Source organism: Nelumbo nucifera, chromosome 2 (assembly GCF_055504915.1).
Source record: "Nelumbo nucifera cultivar China Antique chromosome 2, China Antique-T2T, whole genome shotgun sequence".
NCBI lineage: Eukaryota > Viridiplantae > Streptophyta > Magnoliopsida > Proteales > Nelumbonaceae > Nelumbo > Nelumbo nucifera.
Window position 1 is genome coordinate 167,301 of NC_142650.1, and position 21,097 is coordinate 188,397.

Here is a 21,097-nt window from a genome sequence, read left to right on the forward strand (position 1 = left end):
GAGTGTTTTCAAGTGCTTCTAGGCTGATGCTGTTCTTATTGCGGCCTACCTAACTAATTGCATGCCATCACGATTGTTACAGTTTAAGGTCCCACATTGGTTGTTTTTCCCTTCATCCTCCTTGTTCTCCATTCCTATATGTGTGCCTGGGTGTCAATGTTTTGTGTAAAACTTGTTTCCCTCTTTTGGTAAGCCATACCTTTGTGCTATTCCTTGTGTCTTCCTTGGGTATCCTGCCAATCAAAAAGGGTACAAGTGTTATGATCTTGTGTCTAAAAAGGTTTATATTCCCATGATGTCTCCTTTTTTTTATCATGTCCTTTCTTTTCTGTTTCATCTCAGGGGAATAGTAGTGGTTAGGTGAGACATGTTCTTTCTTCCCTCTTCCCACTCAACCTTCACATCAGCAGTTATTGTCTTAGCAACCTCCTCGTGTTTACTCTTGTTGTACCTGGCACTACAAAGGTTAGTTGTCAGATTAGCCATTGGATATAGGTGTGGAACCTAATGAAGTACTTCTAATGCCATTAGATTTTCACAAGGCAGATCCTTACCTCGGTCATCCTTCAGGTACTTCTGGACCCTCTCCTAGTGATATTGACCTTCCTATTGCTCTTTGTAAGGGTGTGAGGTCGCGCACCAAGCAACTCCATTGCCTACTTTACTTCCTCTGCCTTGTTGCCTCTTAGTTTCTGCGCTTTTATTTTTGCTATTTATAGTGTGTCTATTCCTAAAAGTGTTGTAGAGGCTTTGGAATTACCTAAATGGAAGAATACTATGCTGGTTGGTTATAAATGGGTGTTCATTGTGAAGCATTGGGCAGATGGCTCTATAGAAAGGTATAAGGTGAAGTTGGTGGCTAAGGGGTTTTATCAAACATATGGTGTGGACTATAATGAAACTTTTGCTCCAGTGGCCAAGATGAACTCAATTCGAGTCATTTTATCTCCAGTTGTAAATTTCTCATGGTCTCTTCATCATCTAGATGTGAAGAATGCTTTTTTGAATGGTAACCTTGATGAGGAGATATATATTGTTCAAGGAAGTGAAGAGAAGGTTTGCCTTTTGAAGAAATCATTATATGGACTAAAACAATCCTCTAGAGCCTGATTTGAAAGGTTCAACAAGGTAGCTCAATAGGTTGGCTTTGTGCAATGTAAAAAGAAGGGGTGATCTTACTGTTATCTGGATTGTGTATGTGGATGACATTGTGATTATTGGAAATTGGGAAGAAGAAATTCAAAAGTTGAATGAATTTTTGGCTTCACAATTTGAGGTGAAGGATTTTGGCCCTTTGAGGTACTTTCTTGGTATAAAGTAGTTTGGTCTAATAAGGGAACTATCATCTCCCAAAGAAAGGACATTCTTGACTTATTGAAAGATACTGGAAAATTGGGTTGTAAACCAACTGATACTCTTATGAATCTCTTAGTAGCAGAGACTCGTTGGGAGGCTTCTGGACCTCTCTATGATCCAACCAGATATAGTGTTTGCAATGAGTGTTTTAAGTTCATATATCTGTATATGCATTCACCTAAAACTTCTTGTTTTAAGGCATAGATTCTACAAAGGTAAAATGTCCTCCACTGGTTATTGTACTATTGTGGGGAGCAATCTGGTCACTTGGAATAGTAAGTAGACAATGGTAGCTAAGTCAAGTGCAAAAGCCAAGTATAGGGTGATGTCTCAAGGAGTAATTGAACTTTTGTGGTTGAAGAATCTCCTTACAGAATTGGGTATGTGGAATTCAAATCAATGTCTTTGTATTGTGACAAGAAGGTTGCCATTAGCATTGCTCATTATCCAATTATCCATGAGCGTACTAAACACATTGTAAGTTGACAAACATTTTATCCGCGAAAAGGTTGAATGGGTAGAAATGTGTATACTGTTTGTTTAGTCAAGAGAGCGAGATGTCTACCCCACACCATGAATAACTGTGCAACCAGTTGGGTATGCATGATATTAACAACCCAACTTGAGGGGGAGTGTAGTGAGGGGCTTTTTGTATGATCTTATTAGTACAGGGGGTATCCTGGTATTCCTTATTTTTAAGGGACCTCTCTGTAATATTATTATTTATAATATATAATAGGGTGCAGTAGGTGCTGTCACTGACCCAAGAAAGATTCTCTTTTCAGTTTTCTTCTTCTTCTCTCTCTCCCCTGTTCTTCCTTCTTCCTAGGTTTTCTTTAACAGATCATGAGTCCTATTTTGCCATTCTATTCTGTTTTTTTTTTTTTTGATAAGTAAAAACTCATTCCGTTCTATTTGTCCATTGTTATAGCTTTGGAGATATATGATAATGCCATATCCCTGTTAAATTATGAGTGCTGGCCCTTTGTTAATATCCTACTTAATCACAAAATCTTCCACTATTGTGTTACTCTCTCTTGTCTGACTATATTGTTTCTTCCAGATTGCTGCTTGTGCTTGCTCCAACAATCAGTACCGCTGACATAATTGGCCAAGACCAATCTATTTCTTGTTGTTCCTTTTTTTTTTTTTTCTATCTGGAAGCTTCCTATAATTACATCCATTAGATTGAATGGTTTGTGCGTTATTAAATATAACTAGAAATATAAGGATATCTCTTCTTATACTGATGAAAAAAAAATATGAGTATTTCCTCTTACAGCCATTAGAAGAGTATATCCTGTTGGCTGAGCTGATTACTCCCTACTATTGTCTCTTGAGGGAATTACACTTTTGATGTCCATGATCCTTCTGTATAATGATATGTATTAAGTAGGTCTTGCTGTGTTTTCTTTCAAAGGGTGTATCAATGTAGAAATATCTCCAATTGTATATCTGAGCATCCAATGATACTATTATAACAAGTTCAAAACAAATGAGTATGAGCATAAAGAAAGTTTAAGTTCATCAATATCAACATGTTTGGAAACTCCTTAATGTTTCTGCATCCCAACAAGATGCCTTATGGAATTTATTTTATTGGAGTACCCTCTATCATTAGATTAGTGAGATTCAGTTCCTTTGCCCACTCTAATCCTTGAAGCACAGCATAAAGCTTAGCCTTTGTGGAGTCTCCAAAGCTAATGGGTGCAGAGAACATAGCTATTATATGCCCTTGCTTGTTTCTGAAAACACCTCCCACACTCGAGGGACCCAGATTTCCCACACTGTTTCCATCAAAGTTTAGCTTAACGAAACCCTCCAGTGGTGTCCATTGTTTATGGACTTTTGGTTTCTTTGAAGAAGATGCAGCCACCTGTCTTTAATTTCTCCAGAAGTCATCATGTGAGAAAGATGAGAATAGCTTCATGGATTTAACCCAATGCACCACCCTAGCCATTATTCAATAAAAAACTGCTTCATGGCTTCTTACTTCCTCGAATATCCTAGCAGTTCTTTCTTCCCTAATTTTCCACACACTTGTGGCCCTTGTGCACCTCCATAAAATCCTTATTTTTCTCAGCTGAGTAAAAGTTTCTGCACAAAACAACCTTGCTATACTTGAGGGCTCCGTCTACCTGCAACAAAAGGGTTGGAGATTAGTAAATGGAAACAAGTCTCACCGTTAGCCTTACAAAGTATACACCAATTTGGGGAAAATACCAATTTAGTTTTATCTTTTGTATCAGGTCTAAAGTATTGATTGTTTCATGATACACCTGCCAACAAAGTGCCCCGATTTTAGGAGGGATAGGCTTACCCTACACTTCTTTGATAGGGAAGGAAGGAAGAGGGTAATCCAAATGGATGAAGGTTCGTTTTCACCAGCACGGAGGTGGAGGAAGAGCATCAGGGTTGAGATTAAGGAGTTCTTGCTTGAGGAGATTGTACACTAGGGGGAGCTGTTGATGAAGTTGAGGGGAGGAAGACGAGGGATAGTCTTCTTGGTAGGAGAAGCGGTACTTTGGTTCCAAAGCTTTTTGGATGGAGAAGCAAACATCAGTTGGAGGTATGGAAGGACTCTTTCAAAACTGAAAGGAAGAGTATTTGGCAGAGAGGAAAAGAAACTCTAAATGTTGGTTTGTGACTTTGGAGGGGAAGTTTAGAAATAGAAGAAAATATGTGATAATTGTAGTGAGAATGGGCTGAATGGGCCTTAGTGTTCTTTATTTCTTTCAAGTAGTATTTAGGTAGAGTTTGAGAATGTTTAAAAGAAGTACTTTTAAGAGCTGGGACCACACATTAAGTGGTTTTGTGTGTTTGGTAAAAAAGTGGGGAAGAAGTACTTTAAAAAAGTGACTTCAAGTTGGCTTTTTTTTTTAAAGTACTTCTTGAAGAAGTATTTCTCCAAAAAAAAGGGATGAACCAGTCCCTAATAATTTTTTGTAATGGCTAAGATATCCCTGCGTGAGGGTTATACCTCCTCCATTCATTTGAACATCAAACCTAGGTAGCGGCGCACCAGTTGCAGGTTCACCGACGATGATCGGCGGTGAGGAAAAGTGGCTGGCGGACTTGTCGTTTGGCCACTTTCTTCTATTTTCTGGAGTTTTTTTTAATTTTTTTTTCTAACTTGAACTCCTTGTTCTTTATAGATCTACACTTATGAACTCTCCTGTTCGAGCGGTGACAAATTCACCGTTGGGTTGCCAAAGCCGGTGGTGAAGCTCTAGCAGAATTGGTTCCATGAAATCTGATGTTTGTCGTTGGAACTTGAAGATATCATTGGAACTTGATCAGGAACTCGAAAACAGTGGCACCTTGATCAGGAACTTGAAGATATCGTTGGAACTCAACCCGCATTGTTTAAGGAACTCGATTCTTGGATGCAATTTCCTCTCCTTGCTGACACTAAAGATATTTGGATAGACAAGGACGGTTTTGAAGATTTCGTGGTTGGTTAAACCAACAAAGGATCTCAAGAACTTGGCATGGGCTTGTAGATGCTCTACGTTGTAGGTTAAGATTGCAAGTAGCTTACGCAACACGATTGCTGTGGCATTTTCATCTTCCCCACTGAGCTCTGTAAGAAACTTGATTCGTGGAACAAGCTGGCTTTGCAATTCCAAATTAAGAAGTCCAGGCCGTCGAATGATCAAATCGACACCACCAAACCGGTCCAGGAAAAGGAGAGTTCTTTCAAGCTCTTTGGCTGTTTTATAGTAGAACACCTTGATGAGATTGACATTGTTGAGAACATTAGCTAGCTCTTGGCAGGGAATTCCATGATCAAGCAACAAAGTAACCTTCTCGGGAAAACCTATGAAGAATTGGGGATTTGTAACAGTTAAAAGATGTTCGAGTTTTAAGGGTTCTATCTGACCTTCCAACTCACCCCAAACAAAGCAGAGCAACAGACCAATTTGTGGAAGGGAACTTTGGCTTCTCTCTCTTTAAGTCTAATTTCTTGAAAGAAGGGGAAATATAACCCTAAACAGGAACCAGTTCGGCCCAATAGAGTGTTAACAGTAGTTTCACTCTATTAACAGTAGGCATAGGTGGTATGTGTATGAAATTTGGTCTGTTCATTAACAGTAGTTTCACTCAGACATGATGTTTGTTGTGCCGTCTCAGTAGAGTGTATGTTGTTTGGGGTGATTTTCAATTGAAATGTTTCTGTTTACTGAACAATTCAGATAAAAAGGAGATGCACCTGTTCCTTTGAGGTATTTTAGATAACCATACTCGTAGTGGATTATTAAACAGATTGAAATCTACTAAACACAGATACTCCTTGTTTGTTTTTAATTTTTATAGATGTCCCATCTCTCATCTCACACCAATATTTCCTCTTACATGCATGAACTCTCCCCCTTGTTGAATTTTCAATCCTTGAAAGTGTTTTCTGAATGTATTTTGTGAAAGCTGCACCTGAAAAGCACTATTTGGAAGTATTTTGTGAAAACTGCGCCTTAAAAGTACTTTTTGGAAGTATTTTGTGTAAATTGTGCCTTGAAAATACTTTCTGGAAGTATTTTGTGAAAACTGCACCTTGAAAGTGCTTTTTGAAGTATTTTGTGAAAATTGCGCCTTAAAAGCACTTTTTGGAAGTATTTTGTGAAAACTGCGCCTTAAAAGCACTTTTTGGAAGTATTTTGTGAAAATTGCACCTTAAAAGTACTTTTTGGAATTATTTTGTGAAAACTACGCCTTAAAAGTACTTTATGGAAGTATTTTGTGAAAACTGTGCCTTAAAAGCACTTTCTGGAAGTATTTTGCGAAAAATGTCTTGAAAGTGCTTTTTGGAAGTAATTTGTGAAATCTACGCATTAAAAGCACTTCTGGTAGTAATTTGTTATTTATCAATATTATTCATTATTTGTTAATATTAGTTATTATTATTATTTATAGTTATTATTATCATTATTATGATTATTTATTATTATTATTATTATTATTATTATTAATTGGATCAACATGGCGATTCATGTGCGGGTCCACGTGGGCTCTTAGTTATCATGAAGTGGGGCCCATGTGGGCTCTCAGTTGAAACGTATAGTATAACATGTGAAAAGCATTGTATATATGTACGAGTGAAGTGAGGGTTAAAATTGTCATTTGTCAATATAAGCACTTATGGGGAAAGTAGCTTACCAAACATTCCCACCCTAATAAGTGCTTAAAAACATAATAAGTGATTTGAAAAGTGGGTTACCAAACAACCTTAAGTGGTTGTTAAAATAAGTAGTTCTAAGAAGTACTTTTTTTAACAAGTACTTAGTCATCAAACTGGGCCTTAAAAGTTATGCTTCTTAGTTATAGGCCTTATTTAATTTTCTTTAATTATTTCTTTAGTGCTAGCCGCCCCATTAAGGGCATCCAAGTAATTGTACTCGGACTTAGAGTTATTAATAAAAGTGATGAAAGGGGGCTAGAGAGAAAGGTCCGAATTCTTCTTTTCTGTCTTCCCTTCTTTTCTTCTTTCACAACCTATTGCTGAAACTTCTTTCTTCTTCTTTCTCTTTCTCTCTTTTCTTCTTTTCGTGCATTATTTGAATTACTGTAGGCGTAATTTTCAACTTGGTACCAGAGCGGGTTCCCATTTTCAACTTTTTTCTCCTTCTTTGCCCATACATAGTGTGTATGTAGAACTGATCGGTTGATCAATCAGTTACTTATGCAGTCCAGTTAGGAAGGTTTCTAGAGAATTTTGTGGAGGTTTTTCATCCTTAGTTGAAGCCCAGGGCAAGTTCTTGGAGATTTTTCCCAAAAACCCTAGATAACTGGAGAAACCTTGTTACAGGTTGTAGAGACAGTTTGAACCAGGCGCTTGGGGATTGGAGGTAAGCCTTTTGATTTCTATTAGGGGTGGTTTTAGTTGGATTGAATTTTAGAACCTTTGGAAGGGGTGGTTGAAGTTTCTCTCTTTCTCCCCATCCCGTAGGACCCAGTGAAACCTTAATTTTGGGGGATTGAAAGGTTGTTCTTTGCTTAGAACAATACATCTAGCCTAGTAAATCCCTAATTTGATTTTTCGTTTGCATCTGTTTACTCAATGGAGCAAACTGGTGGAGAGACCAAATATTCCATAGATTTTGGGTTTGGACATGGGGGGTCAGTGGATAATCTTTTTGGGGTTGTGACTACTGTGAAGATAGATGGGACCAATTATTTAGCTTGGTCTCAATCTATTAAGATACATGTGTGTAGTAGAGGAAAATGGGGTTATATTACCAGGAGCAAGAAGAAACCGGAGGAGGATGATCCTACCTATGAAAGGTGGATGCAAGAAAACTACGCAGTAGTGGGTTGGTTAGTGAATTCTATGCAACCACACATTAGTCAGCATTACCTATGGATGGAAACTACAAGAGAAGTGTGGGATAGTGTCACAGAGACCTATTCCCAAAAGCTTAATGTTGCTCGGGCCTACAAATTGAAGCATGATGTGAATGATCTTAGATAGGGGGAGAAGCCCTTAGCAGTCTACTCTATGCTGAAATATCTTTGGCAAGAGATTGATCTGATGGAGACTGTTGTTTGGGGTTGTAGAAGCATATAGGAGGTTGGTGGAGAGAAATCGGGTCTTTGAGTTCCTTACCGCACTTAACTTGGAGTATTGTGAGGCAGAATGTTTTAGCAAAGGATAAGGTGACTTTGTCTCAAGCATATGCTATGGTGAGCAGTGAGGAGAGCATAAGATAGGTTCAGTCTGTTGAGCCGCAGGTTGATCACTATTCTAATGTTGGGATGAAGTCGAATGTTAGCACTGGAAGAAAGATGTTATTTGTAAATACTGTAAGAAGCCTAAACACATTAAAGACACATGTTGGAAGCCGCATCCAGAGCTTGTTCCTACCAGATTCAAGAAAGAAAATGGTGGAAAAAGGGTTGAAACTAGAAAAGGTGGAAATGCAAATGTAGCTACCTTTTCACAAGGTGAGCAAGGATAAGGTGGAGAGAAGTCAGTAGGAGAACAACTTGCAGCCGCTAGGGCTGAATATGAGAAGTATGGCTGAATCATCAATCACTTGGAGTCCACTACTACAACTCCTTTAGAGACTGTTCCTTCCTCTACATATGCTCACTCAAGTATTTGTGTTACTACACATCATGCTTCTGTCTCAGGTACTCATAAAACCCCTTGGATAATTGATTCTGGTGCTTCTGACCATATGACCAATGTTTCATAGTTATTCACCTCTTACCAACTTCTTTCTGGCCTGGGTAAGATATCCCTTGCTAATGGTTCTCTAGCCCCTATCATGGGAAGGAGAGACATTAAGACCTCTAATGCCCTGACCTTATCATCTATTCTTCATGTAAACTTAATACCAATTTTCTTTCAATTAGTAATTTGACTAAATCCTTGAATTGCAGTGACCTTTTTTTCCATCATATTGTGTTTTTTAGGACATGAAATCTCAAAAGGTGATTGGGAGTGGCCATAAGGCGAATGGGATCTATTTGTTAGACATGCCTGAGCAGAGCCAAGTACAACCTAAGAGAACTACATTTGTTTCAGAGTCCATTAGTCGTATTACGTTATGTCATAGTCGCTTGGGTCATTTGTACTTTTCTTCATTGTGTCAGTTGTTAACAGAGTTATTTAAAGGAATTAAGTCTATCAAGTCTTCATTGTGAGTCTTGTGAGTTCTCTAAGCATTGTAAGAGCACTTATTCTTTAAGTAATAAAAGATCAAAAATTCCTTTTAATATTGTTTACTCTGATGTGTGGGGGCCTTACCATTTACCATGTATGGGTGGGTATAAATATTTCATCCTGTTTATTGATGGTTTTTCACGATATACTTGGATTTACCTTATGCGCTCCCAGGCTGAAGTGCCTAAACTTGTGCAACAGTTCTATGAACATTTACCCAGTTTAATACCCACATCAAAATATTCCGTTCAGACAATGCTAAGGAATATTTTGAGAAGAACCTTACCTTCTATCTTGAGAAGTTTGGGGTTATTCATTAGAATTCTTGTGCCCGCACTCACTAACAAAATGGTGTAGTGGAGAGGATAAACAAACACATTGCGGAAGTTGCAACGAGCATTCTTTTTGCTACCCATGTTCCTGTGAAGTTTTGGGGTGATGCAGTTTTAACATCTACCTACCTTATTAATCACATGCCTTCTCAAGTCTCGGGGTTAAAATCTCCTTTTGGAGTCCTCTTTTTTGATGTTGAGATTTTCTTTATTCCTTTGAGGGTCTTTGGTTGCACTTGTTATGTCCACATTCCCAGTTCCAAAAGACATAAGTTTGTCCCCAAGGCTTAGAAGTGCATTTTCCTTGGTTATGCCTCCACACAGAAGGGGTACTGTTGTTTTTGATCCCATTAGTGGCACCTAGTTTGTTTCCATGGATGCCACCTTTTTAGAGTCAATTCCTTTTTATAGCCATCCTTCTGAGGGAGAGAGATCTCTCGAGTTGTTTTCTTCATCCTTTCCTTTGCCAACTCCAGTTGAGCCTTCCATAGTTACCCCCTTTCCTGTGGAGGGATCCTCTCCTTTGAGGTCTTCCACTCTTGCTCCTCCCCCTCCTCCTACTAGTCCTCCAGTTGTTTCCATTCATCCTATTCTCCAGAGGTGGTACCAACAGCAAAGGCTAAGGCAAATACAAGTTGATCCCACACCCCAGTTGAGTCTCAGGCACTCTTGGTTACTAAAGAGAGGATATGTCCATCACCTCCTCCACCAACACTCTTGTTTCCAGACCTTGACCTACCCATTGCTTTGAGAAAAGGTAAGAGGAAATGTACAACTCATTGTATTTCCAAACACCTTTCCTACAACTTGTTTTCCCCATCCTACCATGCCTTTCTAGCCTCCATTTCCTCTCAATCCATTCCAAAGTCTGTTTCAGAAGCCTTAGCCACATTAGATTGGAGGGATGCTATGAGTTATGAAATAGAAGCCCTTCATAAAAACAATACCTGGGATATTGTTGACTTGTTAGTTGGGAAGGAACCTGTTGGGTGCAAGTGGGTTTTCATTATCAAGTATCGTGTAGATGGGTCAATTGAGAGGTATAATGCTTGACTTATTGCCAAGGGATATACCTAGGTATATGGGATAGATTACATTGAGACTTTTTTCTCTAGTTGCTAAGATGACTTCGGTGAGAGTTCTTTTATCCTTAGCTGTGAGCTATTGTTGGCCTCTATATCAATTTGATGTTAAGAATGCATTCCTGAATGGTAATCTCACTAATATATATACCCTTCCTCTTGGTATAAATGGCAAGGAAATGTAGGGTAAGGTGTTTAGATTGAAGAAATCACTTTATGGCCTGAAACAATCTTTACGTGTTTGGTTTGACAGGTTTGGGTTGCTCTTGTTCGGTTGGCTACACTCAGAATCGATCAAATCATTACTCTCTTTGTTAAGAGAAAAGACACTCTGGTGATATTTCTTATAGTTTATGTAGATGATATGTGGTTACTGGTAGTGATACAAAAGAAGTTAGTGCTCTCAAGAAGTTTCTCAGTTTTGAGTTTGACATTAAAGATTTAGGGGGGTTACGGTATTTTTTGGGCATTGAGGTTGCTAGATCCAAGGAAGGTATCTTTATTTCTCAATGGAAGTATGTGCTAGACCTTTTTACTAAGATTGGAAAACTTGGTGCTAAACCTGCCTCTACCCCTATTGATGTGAATCATAAACTCTCAGCTAATGATAGAGAACTTTTAGTTGACAGGGGAGTTTTCAAAGATTATTGGGAAAATTTATTTATCTATGTATGACTCGTCCAGACATTTCATATGCTGTGAGTGTCATTAGCAAGTTCATGCATGCTCCTAGAGACACACATATGGCTGCTACAGAAAGGGTGTTATGCTACCTTAAGGAAACCCTCGGGAAGGGTATATTATTTGCTAAACATGGACACATGAATGTAGAAGCATATACAGATGTTGATTGAGCAGGAAATGTGGATGACAGGAGACCCACATCAGGATATTGTGCTATGGTAGCCGGAAATATTGTTTCCTGGAGAAGCAAAAGGCAATCAGTGGTTGCTAGATTTTCAGCTGAGGCAGAGTATAGAGCTATGGCCCATGGTGTTTCTAAGTTGTTATGGCTTAAATCTCTCCTTAATGAGATGGGTGTTTCATATGACAAACCACTGGTGTTGTATTGTGATAACCAAGCTGCTATTAACATTGCTCACAACCTAGTTCAGCATGATAGAACACAATGAGGTAGACAGACACTTTATACGGGAGAGAGTGGCTTTAGGAGAGGTGTGCCTACCTTTCATTGCATCAGAAGAGCAGCTAGCAGATGGGGAGTGTAGTGATTGACATCTATGCTTAGCTTGATGGGGAGTGTAGTGAGAATGGGCTGAATGGGCCTTAGTGTTCTTTATTTCTTTTAAGTAGTATTTAAAAGTTATGTTTCTTAGTTATGGGCCTTCTTTTATCTTCTTTAATTATTTCTTTAGTGTTGGCCTCCACATTAAGGGCATCCAAGTAATTGTACTCAGACTTAGAATTATTAATAAAAGTAATGAAAGGGGGCTAGAGAGAGAGGTTTGGATTTTTCTTTTCTCTCTTCCCTTCTTTTCTTCTTTCACAACCAATTGCTGAAACTTCTTTCTTCTTCTTTCTCTTTCTCTCTTTCTTCCTGCACTATCTGAATTACTGTAGGTGTAATTTTCAACTATAATCATACTAGAGGGAACGAGGTTGAGAGGGTGGCTGACAAACATTATCAGTTGGTAATAAAAGATGGGGAAGAAAAGAAGAGAGATCAGATGAAGGTGATAACTTAGAGAGGCTGGAGGGTAAAGGGGAGGAATGTAATGCTGCAAAGGAATTGAGAAAAAAAAAGTAATGCTACAAAGGATCAGTTGGAGGTAGAGCCAATAGTCTTTTTGAAGACAACCACATTTTATCTCCCTCCTATTGGGCATTCTATTCTGCTCTTGATTTTGTGTATATACCCAAGACTATTAGTTAGGCTCTCTCCAAACTTGAGTGGAATACAGTTATGTAGGAGGAAATGGAATCCTTGATTAAAAATCATACATGGGAAGTTGTGGGAACTTGATGGAAAGGAGACATATGCAAATGGGTTTATACTGTGAAATACATGGCTGATGAAAGCATAGAAAGGTACAAGGCAAGACTGGTTGCAAAAGGGTACACTCAGACTTATGGGATATACTACTTGGAGACTTTTGCATCGGTGGCCAACATGAGTTCAGTTCGGATTCTTTTATCTCTAATAGCTGCTTACTCTTGGCCCCTCTTCTAACTTGATGTGAAGAATGCTTTTCTTAATGGAAATTTGCAAGAGGAGGTGTACGTGGACCTTTTAGCTGGTTTTTACAATGATGTGACCAAAGGAAAGGTATGCAGATTGAAAAAATCCTTATATGGTTTGAAACAATCACCTAGAGCTTGGTTTGAAAGGTTTAGAAAGCATTGATTGTGTTTGGTTATACTTAAACCCAGTTTGATCATACTTTGTTTGTAAAGAGAAGGGGATCATTGGTGTTAGTATTGGTAGTGTATGTGGATGACATTGTAGTCACATGAAATGACCTAAGTGAGATTGATGCATTGAAGAAAAACTTACACCATGAGTTGGAGATTAAGGATCTTAGGGAGTTGAAGTGTTTTCTGGGCATTGAGGGTGCAAGGTCCAAACATGGAATCTTTATTTCCTAGAGGAGGTATGTTTTGGACCTATTATAGGAGACAAAAAAACTTGGGGTTAGATGCACCGATTGACTAGAATCACAAAATTTATGCTTTAAATGGTGAGCTAGTAAATGATGTTGGGAGGTATCAGAGATTGGTGGGTCAGTTGTTATACTTGTGCATGACACGACCAAATATCTCTTACGCAATTAGTGTGGTGAGTCAGTACATGCATGCTCCACAAGTTCAACATTGGGAAGCCATTGACAGGATACTTGCCTGTTTGAAAGGATATCCAGGTAGACGGATGTTGTTTACTGACCATGGACATTTGAAGCTAAAACCTTACATAGATGTTGATTGGGCATGGCGCCTAGATGGCAGGAACATTAGGAATGTGCTCTCTTGTTGGAGGTAATTTGGTTTCATGGAAGAATAAGAATCAATCAGTTGTAGTTAGGTCAAGTGCAAAAGCTGAATGTATAGCTATGGCACATGGTGTTTCAAAGCTTCTTCGGGTTCGGTTCTTATTAGGAGAGATTGGAGTTGATGCAAAAGAGCCTATGATGTTGTACTGTGATAATCAAGCAGCAATTAATATTGTTCCTAACCTAGTTCAACATGATAGAATGAAGCATATAGAGGTGGATAGACATTTCATAAGATAAATGGTGACATCTAGAGAAGTGTGCCTACCATATGTTGCATCTGATTTATAGCTGATGTTCTCACAAAAGGAGTTGCAAGAAATAAGCTTGAACATGATTTATACAAGTTGGGAATGTGTGACGTCTACTCCCAACTTGAGGGGGAGTATTGAGATTCAGCATTGTCTTATGTTTTTCTTGTTTATAATTGTTAGTTAGTTTTATTAGGCTCAAGGCCCATTAGTTTATGTCGTCTTTTTGGGACTGTTTTTATGTCTATTAAGGGCATATTAATCTTTGTAATCAATTTTTTTTTTTTTTTATGAATATATAAGTTAATGAGTGGGGCGGCGAAATCATTATTGGCTTCTCCCAATCTCTTCTTCTCTTCTCACTAAGAACTCATTTTTTTCTTCTTTTTCACTGTTATCAAATTAGATTATTGTTTTCTCTTTTTCTACTGTTTTCATCTATTGTCCTCATTTATTTGAAATTTCATGCATTGTTTGTATTTTCTTATTGTACATTATGAGTTATATACACAACAACAACCGAGACTATTGGCTCTTGTGTTTTATTTTCTTTGCTTTCCTATCTCTTGTACTCTTTTTTTTTTGAAGTTTTAATAAACTCTTTGATCTCATTTTGAATCCATAAAGAAGTATATACATGAACCACAAGAAAAAAGTAATACACGGTTTATTGCATGACAGAGATTAGGTGGGCTACAAGGGATGACAATGGACTGGCAAGGGGGATCGACAAGCCCAAGTTCGTATGTTGTCAAGAAGATTTTGCGCTTGGAAATTCCAGTAGATACTTTTCCAAATGTAAGCTTTATCCATATTTAATTATATTAATTTTCGGTGACTTGACATTTTTCTAATACAATGTGTTATTTATAAATATAAGAATAAAAATATACTATGACTAACTACATTTTATGGATGCTAGTTCAATTTTGTTGGGCGACTTCTTGGCCCCAGAGGCAATTCACTAAAAAGGGTGGAAGCATCTACAGGCTGCCGTGTGTACATTAGAGGAAAAGGTTCCATAAAAGACCCAGGCAATGTAAGATGTACTTTTTAAAGATTTAAACTTTTATTGCAATGAAGACATGGGTTTTGCATGAGTCCACCAAGGCAAACTGGGAAACTAGAAGCATGATTTCTTATATAAGCATACCTTTGTATGTACATGTGTATATCTATCATATATACATATTCATACACACAGATGTACATATAGGAATAGGTTTAATAGTTGGATCATTTAGTAAGCTTCCCTAAATGACCTAGGAATCTTTCATGTGGTAATCTGGTTGGGAGCCAAAAAGGCTCCAATGGTTCATCTCCATCCTCTATTTCTGGGGCAATTTTCAGTCCCAAGTATTGGAAGGAAGAAGGCTAATGTTCTGTGGAGCATTAGTATTTTTTCTTGTTTGTTTGCTGTTTCTTGGTGCATACGGAAGGAAAGAAACATATGCATTTTTGAAGAACAAATGGGCTCTAGAAACAAGTTGACTGTAGAAATCTGATTGTCAATCATGGATTGGTGAAATGTCTATTTTGCTTTTAGTATACCCTTCGTGGTGAAACATCTTCACTGAAGTTTCTATACTTTCTCTTTCTATTAAGAAGTTTCTCTTCCCTACAAAAAAGTCAGTCACAAACAAGGTGTATCAGAAAGGCAATCTTAAGAGGCGTATCAGGATACGCCTTAGATACACGTGTATCAGAGAAAAATCAAGATACACACTGAAACAACATAAATACTTCAATAAATCATAAAAACACATCAATAACACTAAATATAAGGCCTTAATAAGGTATACATACATAAAAATCACATATTCTAGTGGGTTTTATGAAGAAAAATATCACAATCAACATACAAGAACACATTCACATTTATCCATGTATCTATCAATGTTCACACTTGGCATTTCATATTTAAATTCATATTTCTTGCTTCTAAGAGTTTACAATGAATGAATTTAATTATCTGGCTCCCTACAATACTCCTCAAGGATTCCTCTATTTGCCTATACTCCTCAAGGAGAGCATAAATCTGTCCCCAAATTCTCTTTGTCTCTTTGAACAGATGGCTTGCATACTGTTCTGGAGAGACATCTCTCTATAAGGACACCTCTGTTTCCATTTGGGTGATTGAAAACAGTCTATAATTAGTGTTGATCAACCCGGTGGTATAAAACAACACATGACTACATTCTTCTTTGTCCATCATCTTTCAACATCTTTGAGCATCTTTCATTGGTGATTTTTTTTTATCAGTGAAAGTGATTTCATTAATAAAGTGATATGAGAATAAGTACAGAGATTAGGTAGCCTCGACTACCCCAATGTCCAATAACATTCCACCTAAGATTTGCTTTACGATCTTACAGCAGAGCCCAAAAGCAATGTTCCCTATTAGCCCCTTGCTTTGCTAGTTGGTCTGCAATCCCATTTGCTACTCTTGGAGTCCACTGAAATAATAACTGCATATCCTTTGTAATGTGATTAATTTTCTTGATCTCATTTCTGAATACCCATGGAGTCTTTCCATCCTGCTTTAGCCAGCTTATAATCACTTTGGAGTCGCCTTCTACAACCAACTTTCTCACACCTATTTCCATGTCTTTTTGTATTCCGAAGACCATTGCTTTTAGTTCAACTGTAATGGAGTCTCCCAACCCAATAGGGCCGGAAAGGGCCCCACTACATTCCCCATGTCATCTTTTATGACCCCACCAATTACAGCCATGCTTGGGTTGCCAAAACTGCTCCCATCAAAGTTTAATTTGAGGAATCCAGATTCAGGAGGATCCCAACTTCTTACTGCCTTCTTTTTTGCAGATGACGTGGATGCTACAGTCCTCCATTTCTTGGTTATATCATCCACAGTAAAATCTGAGAATAAATCCATCGATTTTACCCATGAGATCACTTTTAACATAATCCCTTCTACCAGTAATTCCTTGCACCTTTGCTTTCCTTCAAAAATTCTCTGATTTCTTTCCTCCCATAACATCCAAAGTACTGCTGCCCATGTGCATCTCCACAAAGTTTTTTCTCTTCTTTTTGGCCACTTGAAAGTGGAGGCCTCAAACAGTCTTCCCAAGCTCACTGGGGTATCCCACTTGCATCCAAAGAGAGAAAAAAACCAATCCCAGCTACAGGACAGGAAACAAAAATACGAAGAGCAGTTTCACCATTAGATTCACACAAACAACACCAATTAGGTGAAAGGCACCAACCAAGCCTCTTCCTTTGCATTAGATCACAAGTGTTAATTGCACCATGGTAAACCTCCCAATAGAAAGCACCCACTTTAGGGGGGAATAGGGCGACACCAGACTTCTCGGACTGGAAATTGGATCCCAGTGAAGAGATGTCAAGGTTTTGAAGAAGGACGCACAACTGAAAGCTCCAAGGGGGTTAGGAATCCAGATTCTCGTATCTTGCTTAGCAGGGTCAATAAAAACCACGTCAAGCAGCTGAATAATAGAAGACACCAAATCCAACTCCGTGTCTCGCACATTTCTGCGAAGACCCAGATTCCATGCAAAACCAGACTGTGAAGGAGAAGGGGACAGGAAATCAGCAACCGGTTTGCCCTTATGTCCGGACAGGGCATAAATTGATGGGAATAAGGTCTTTAAAGAAGAGTCACCCACCTATACATCTTTCCAAAATTTAACTTTGTTACCTGAGTTGAGATCAAACCTAACATGAGTGAGGAACAATGGGAGGAGTTTGTGAATCGCTTTCCATGGTGAAGCACTGGAAACCCTGTAAGACACTCCAACATCCCAACCATTTTTAGAGAGTCCATGAATACTAGTCAAAATCTTGTGCCACAACTTGTTTGTTTCTTGTAGGTACCTCCATAACCACTTTCCTAGTAGAGCCTCATTCTTTTCCTTCAACCTTCTTAACCCATTCATCCAAATTCTTTCCTCCTAGATACTAGATCCTATCTTACTAAATGATCTTTCTTCTTCTCGCCCGATTCCCACAAAAAGTCCCTCATTATTCTCTCTAGTTTCTTTCCCACAGCTTGTGGCATGCTGAACACCGAGAGGTAGTAAATTGGCAGGTTTGCTAGGGTAATGAGAGTAATCTCTCCCTGGAGAAATATAATTCCTTTTCCATGCAGCGAGTTTCTTTTTAAACCTTTCCACAATTGGATTCCAAAAACCTATGCTTCTAGGATTTGCACCAAGGGGAGGCCTAAATACTTGAGTGGCCAATCACTTCTTAAACACCCTAACTCCTCAGCCCACACATTAACATCTTGTGCTAAATTGATCCCTGCCACCTGACTCTTATTAAGGTTCACTCTTAGATTTGTCACTTTTTCAAAGAGTTTTACCAACATTCTTAGATGAGTTAACACCACCCTCTCCCTTCCTACTTTCCAACCCTTTAACAAACCAATCTCCTCTGCCTTCGAGATCAATCTGCTAAAGACCTCAGCTAAAATGGTGAAGAGGAAAGGGGATAACGGGTCCCCTTGTCTCACTCCTCTTAGGGCACCAAAGAAATGACTGCACCATTTACCAACACTGAGAAGTGAGAAGATTGTAGGCATCCTTTAATCCATTTACACCATATTGCTCCAAAACCACACTTCCTTAATGCTTCAATTAAGAACTCCCAGTCCACCAAGTCATAGGCTTTCTCTAGATCTAGCTTACACACAATGCCCTTCCTTCCTACTAACTTGAAATCCTCCACACACTCATTGGCAATGAGTATTTGATCTAATATTTGTCTCTCTTGGATGAAGGCCCCTTGGAATTGAGATATGATTGATGGGAGGGCCTTTTTTAACTGAAGGGAGAGGACTTTTGCAAGGATTTTGTACTGACTTGTCACCAAACTGATTGGCCTAAAATCCTTGGTGTGGCTAGCACCAGATTTCTTGCGAACCGACGCAATAAAAGTGGCATTTACCCCTTTACTGACAATCCCCCTATCATAAAACTCCTCAAAGACTCGCATTAGATCATCCTTTAGCCACTCCCAACAGTCCTGGTAGAAAGCCATAGTGAATCCATTGGGCCCGGGAGCTTTAGAGCGATCCATAAAAAAAATTGCTTCCTTTAACCTCATCTAATTCAAATTTTCTCTTCAAGCTCCTACTAACGGCATCTTCTAGGATTGGTCAATCTAAACCTTCCAGCTTCCATCTTCCTGAAATAGGTCTTCTTAAGATTGATTAAAAATGATCCACCAAAACCTCTGCAATCTCATCATGATTAGTTATTGTGTGATCCTCCACTTCTAACATAAAAATCAGATTCTTCCTTTTTCTCCCATTCGCAATCATGTGAAAGTATTTTGTGTTCCCATCCCCTTCTTTGATCCAACGCACTCTTGATTTCTGCCTCCAAGTCATTTCTTCTCTAAGGAGTATGGCTTCCATCTCTTTTCTTTAATTAAACCTCTCATTTCTTTCCCCCACAACCAATGAACCTGATTCCTCCTTGTTTATTTCTTCAATTCTGTTTATTAGATTAGCCTTCCTCTCTTCTAACCTCTCGAATATATGAAGATTCCATTCCTTGATTTTAACTTTTAAATTCCGAAGCTTCCTACGGAATCTAATCCCTTCCCACACAGCCTGGGGGTTATCTTCTTTCCACCACTCCTCAACCTTTCGCACAAACTCTGGGATCGTTAACCACATATTCTCAAATCTAAAAGGCTTCGGTCCTTCCCCATCTGTCCCTTGTCCGATACATATTGGCTAGTGATATGAGGTGACCTTGGGTAGTTTCCTGCCCATCATGTTAATCCAATGTTCCTCCCAATCCCAGGACACAAGAAACCTATCCAACTTTGAGCACATCGGGTTCTCCTGACAATTAGTCCAGGTATATCTGTATTGTCCAATCGCTATTTCCTTCAATTCAAATGTGTCTATAAAATTATTAAATCTTTTCATGCTGGTGGTTATCCTTTGTCTCGGATTGTTCGATTCAGCAGTATGTTTGATCACATTAAACCCCCCCTCCCAAGCATCACGGGCCTTGCCACAAACCTCTCACACTTGCCAGTTCTTCCCATATCTCATTTCTTTCCCTATACGAATTAGGCCCATAAACATTTGTCAACACCCAGTTAAAATTATCATTCAGATTTTGCAGTTTTGTTGACACTGAGAACCTACCTATTAATTCCTCCACACATTCCACCGTATTCTCATTCAACATAGTGACTATTCCTCCTGAGGCACCACACGACGGGGCCATGGTCCATCCAATGTCTCTGCTTCCCCAAACACTCCTTACCCACCTTCTATCAATTTCTTATGCCTTAGACTCTTGGAGCATCACCACATCTGGCTTTTCTCTCCTTAACACTTCCTTTATGAGTCTTGTCTTTGCTACCCTCCCCAGTCCTCTAACATTCCAACTTATAATCTTCATTTCATCATCACATCATTTATCCCTGCCTTATTTTTTATCTTTAGCCTCTCCTTCCACCCAGGGGCGGAGCCAGGAAATTTTTATAAGGGAGGCCAAAACTTAAATGAAGGTATGGGTGGACCCATAGGGGGGCCAAACACTGAGGTAGAGAGTGGGGTAGGAAAAAATTTACATAGAAAGTTGTAATATAGTTGAGATTTTCTGAATCATAGGGGGGGCCATGGCTCCCCTGGGTCCCCCCTCGCTCTGCCCCTGCTTCCACCTATCCCACCATCCTTCACCCTCTTGCCCCACCCTCCTCTCTGTTTTTTCATCTCCCTTACCTGCCTCTTGCCTGGTTTTCCTCCTCCAAAAAACTCCTTCTGAGTCTTGTCTGGGCTTAATTGCGAAAATTTCAGCCCCATCTTCTCAACCCATTTCCTTGCGTTATTTCCTCATCAGATTCACCCTCCCCATGATCCTCAGCTTCTTTCCCTCTACCTTCTACCACCCTTGTTTTCCTTACAACATCTTCTCTGCTATCCCCAACAACATCAATTGCTGCTACCTTCCCCACCACATAACTTGCTTCCCTGTCAGTCTGGGCACCTTCAGTATTCTGGGGCTCTTTGTGATATTGGTTCTCGATTGTAGTGTCTGCAGGGATAGCACAATCACCATTAGTAACCAAAACCGAATTCACACAGCTCCCTTGGATACTTGGTAAACCTGGGTTGGTTGTAGGATGGCTCAGAGAGGGCACAAAGATGGCGTCCCCGGTTCCCGACTCAGTGGGTGTTGCTGGTTGGTCAATGTCTTTCTGAATCATATGGCCTTGGCCTGGGTCTGGCACCTTGACCTTGCTTGGTGTGTTAGTACTTATCTCCTGGCTCGCCTCACTCATCCCTATAGATGTTCCCTGAAGCTGTCTATGGCTCTGGGTTGGTTCCTTCTCCTTTGACGGCAGGTTTTGTACAGTGTCCGATGTCCTTACGTCTATCATCAGTTTCAGACTAGAC

At 39.2% G+C, this 21,097-nt stretch overlaps 1 protein-coding gene across 2 annotated transcripts in view; it reads left to right on the forward strand.

Moving 5' to 3' along the window:
- The window catches only part of LOC104588381 (KH domain-containing protein At2g38610-like), a 44,798-nt gene that overhangs the window by 20,754 nt on the left and 2,947 nt on the right, over nt 1–21,097 (forward strand). For both annotated transcript variants that reach the window (XM_010246286.3, XM_010246287.3), the window contains exons 4-5: nt 14,374–14,490; nt 14,615–14,731. In XM_010246286.3, coding sequence (XP_010244588.1) covers nt 14,374–14,490; nt 14,615–14,731 — 234 coding nt within the window. The remainder of the gene's footprint in view (nt 1–14,373; nt 14,491–14,614; nt 14,732–21,097) is intronic.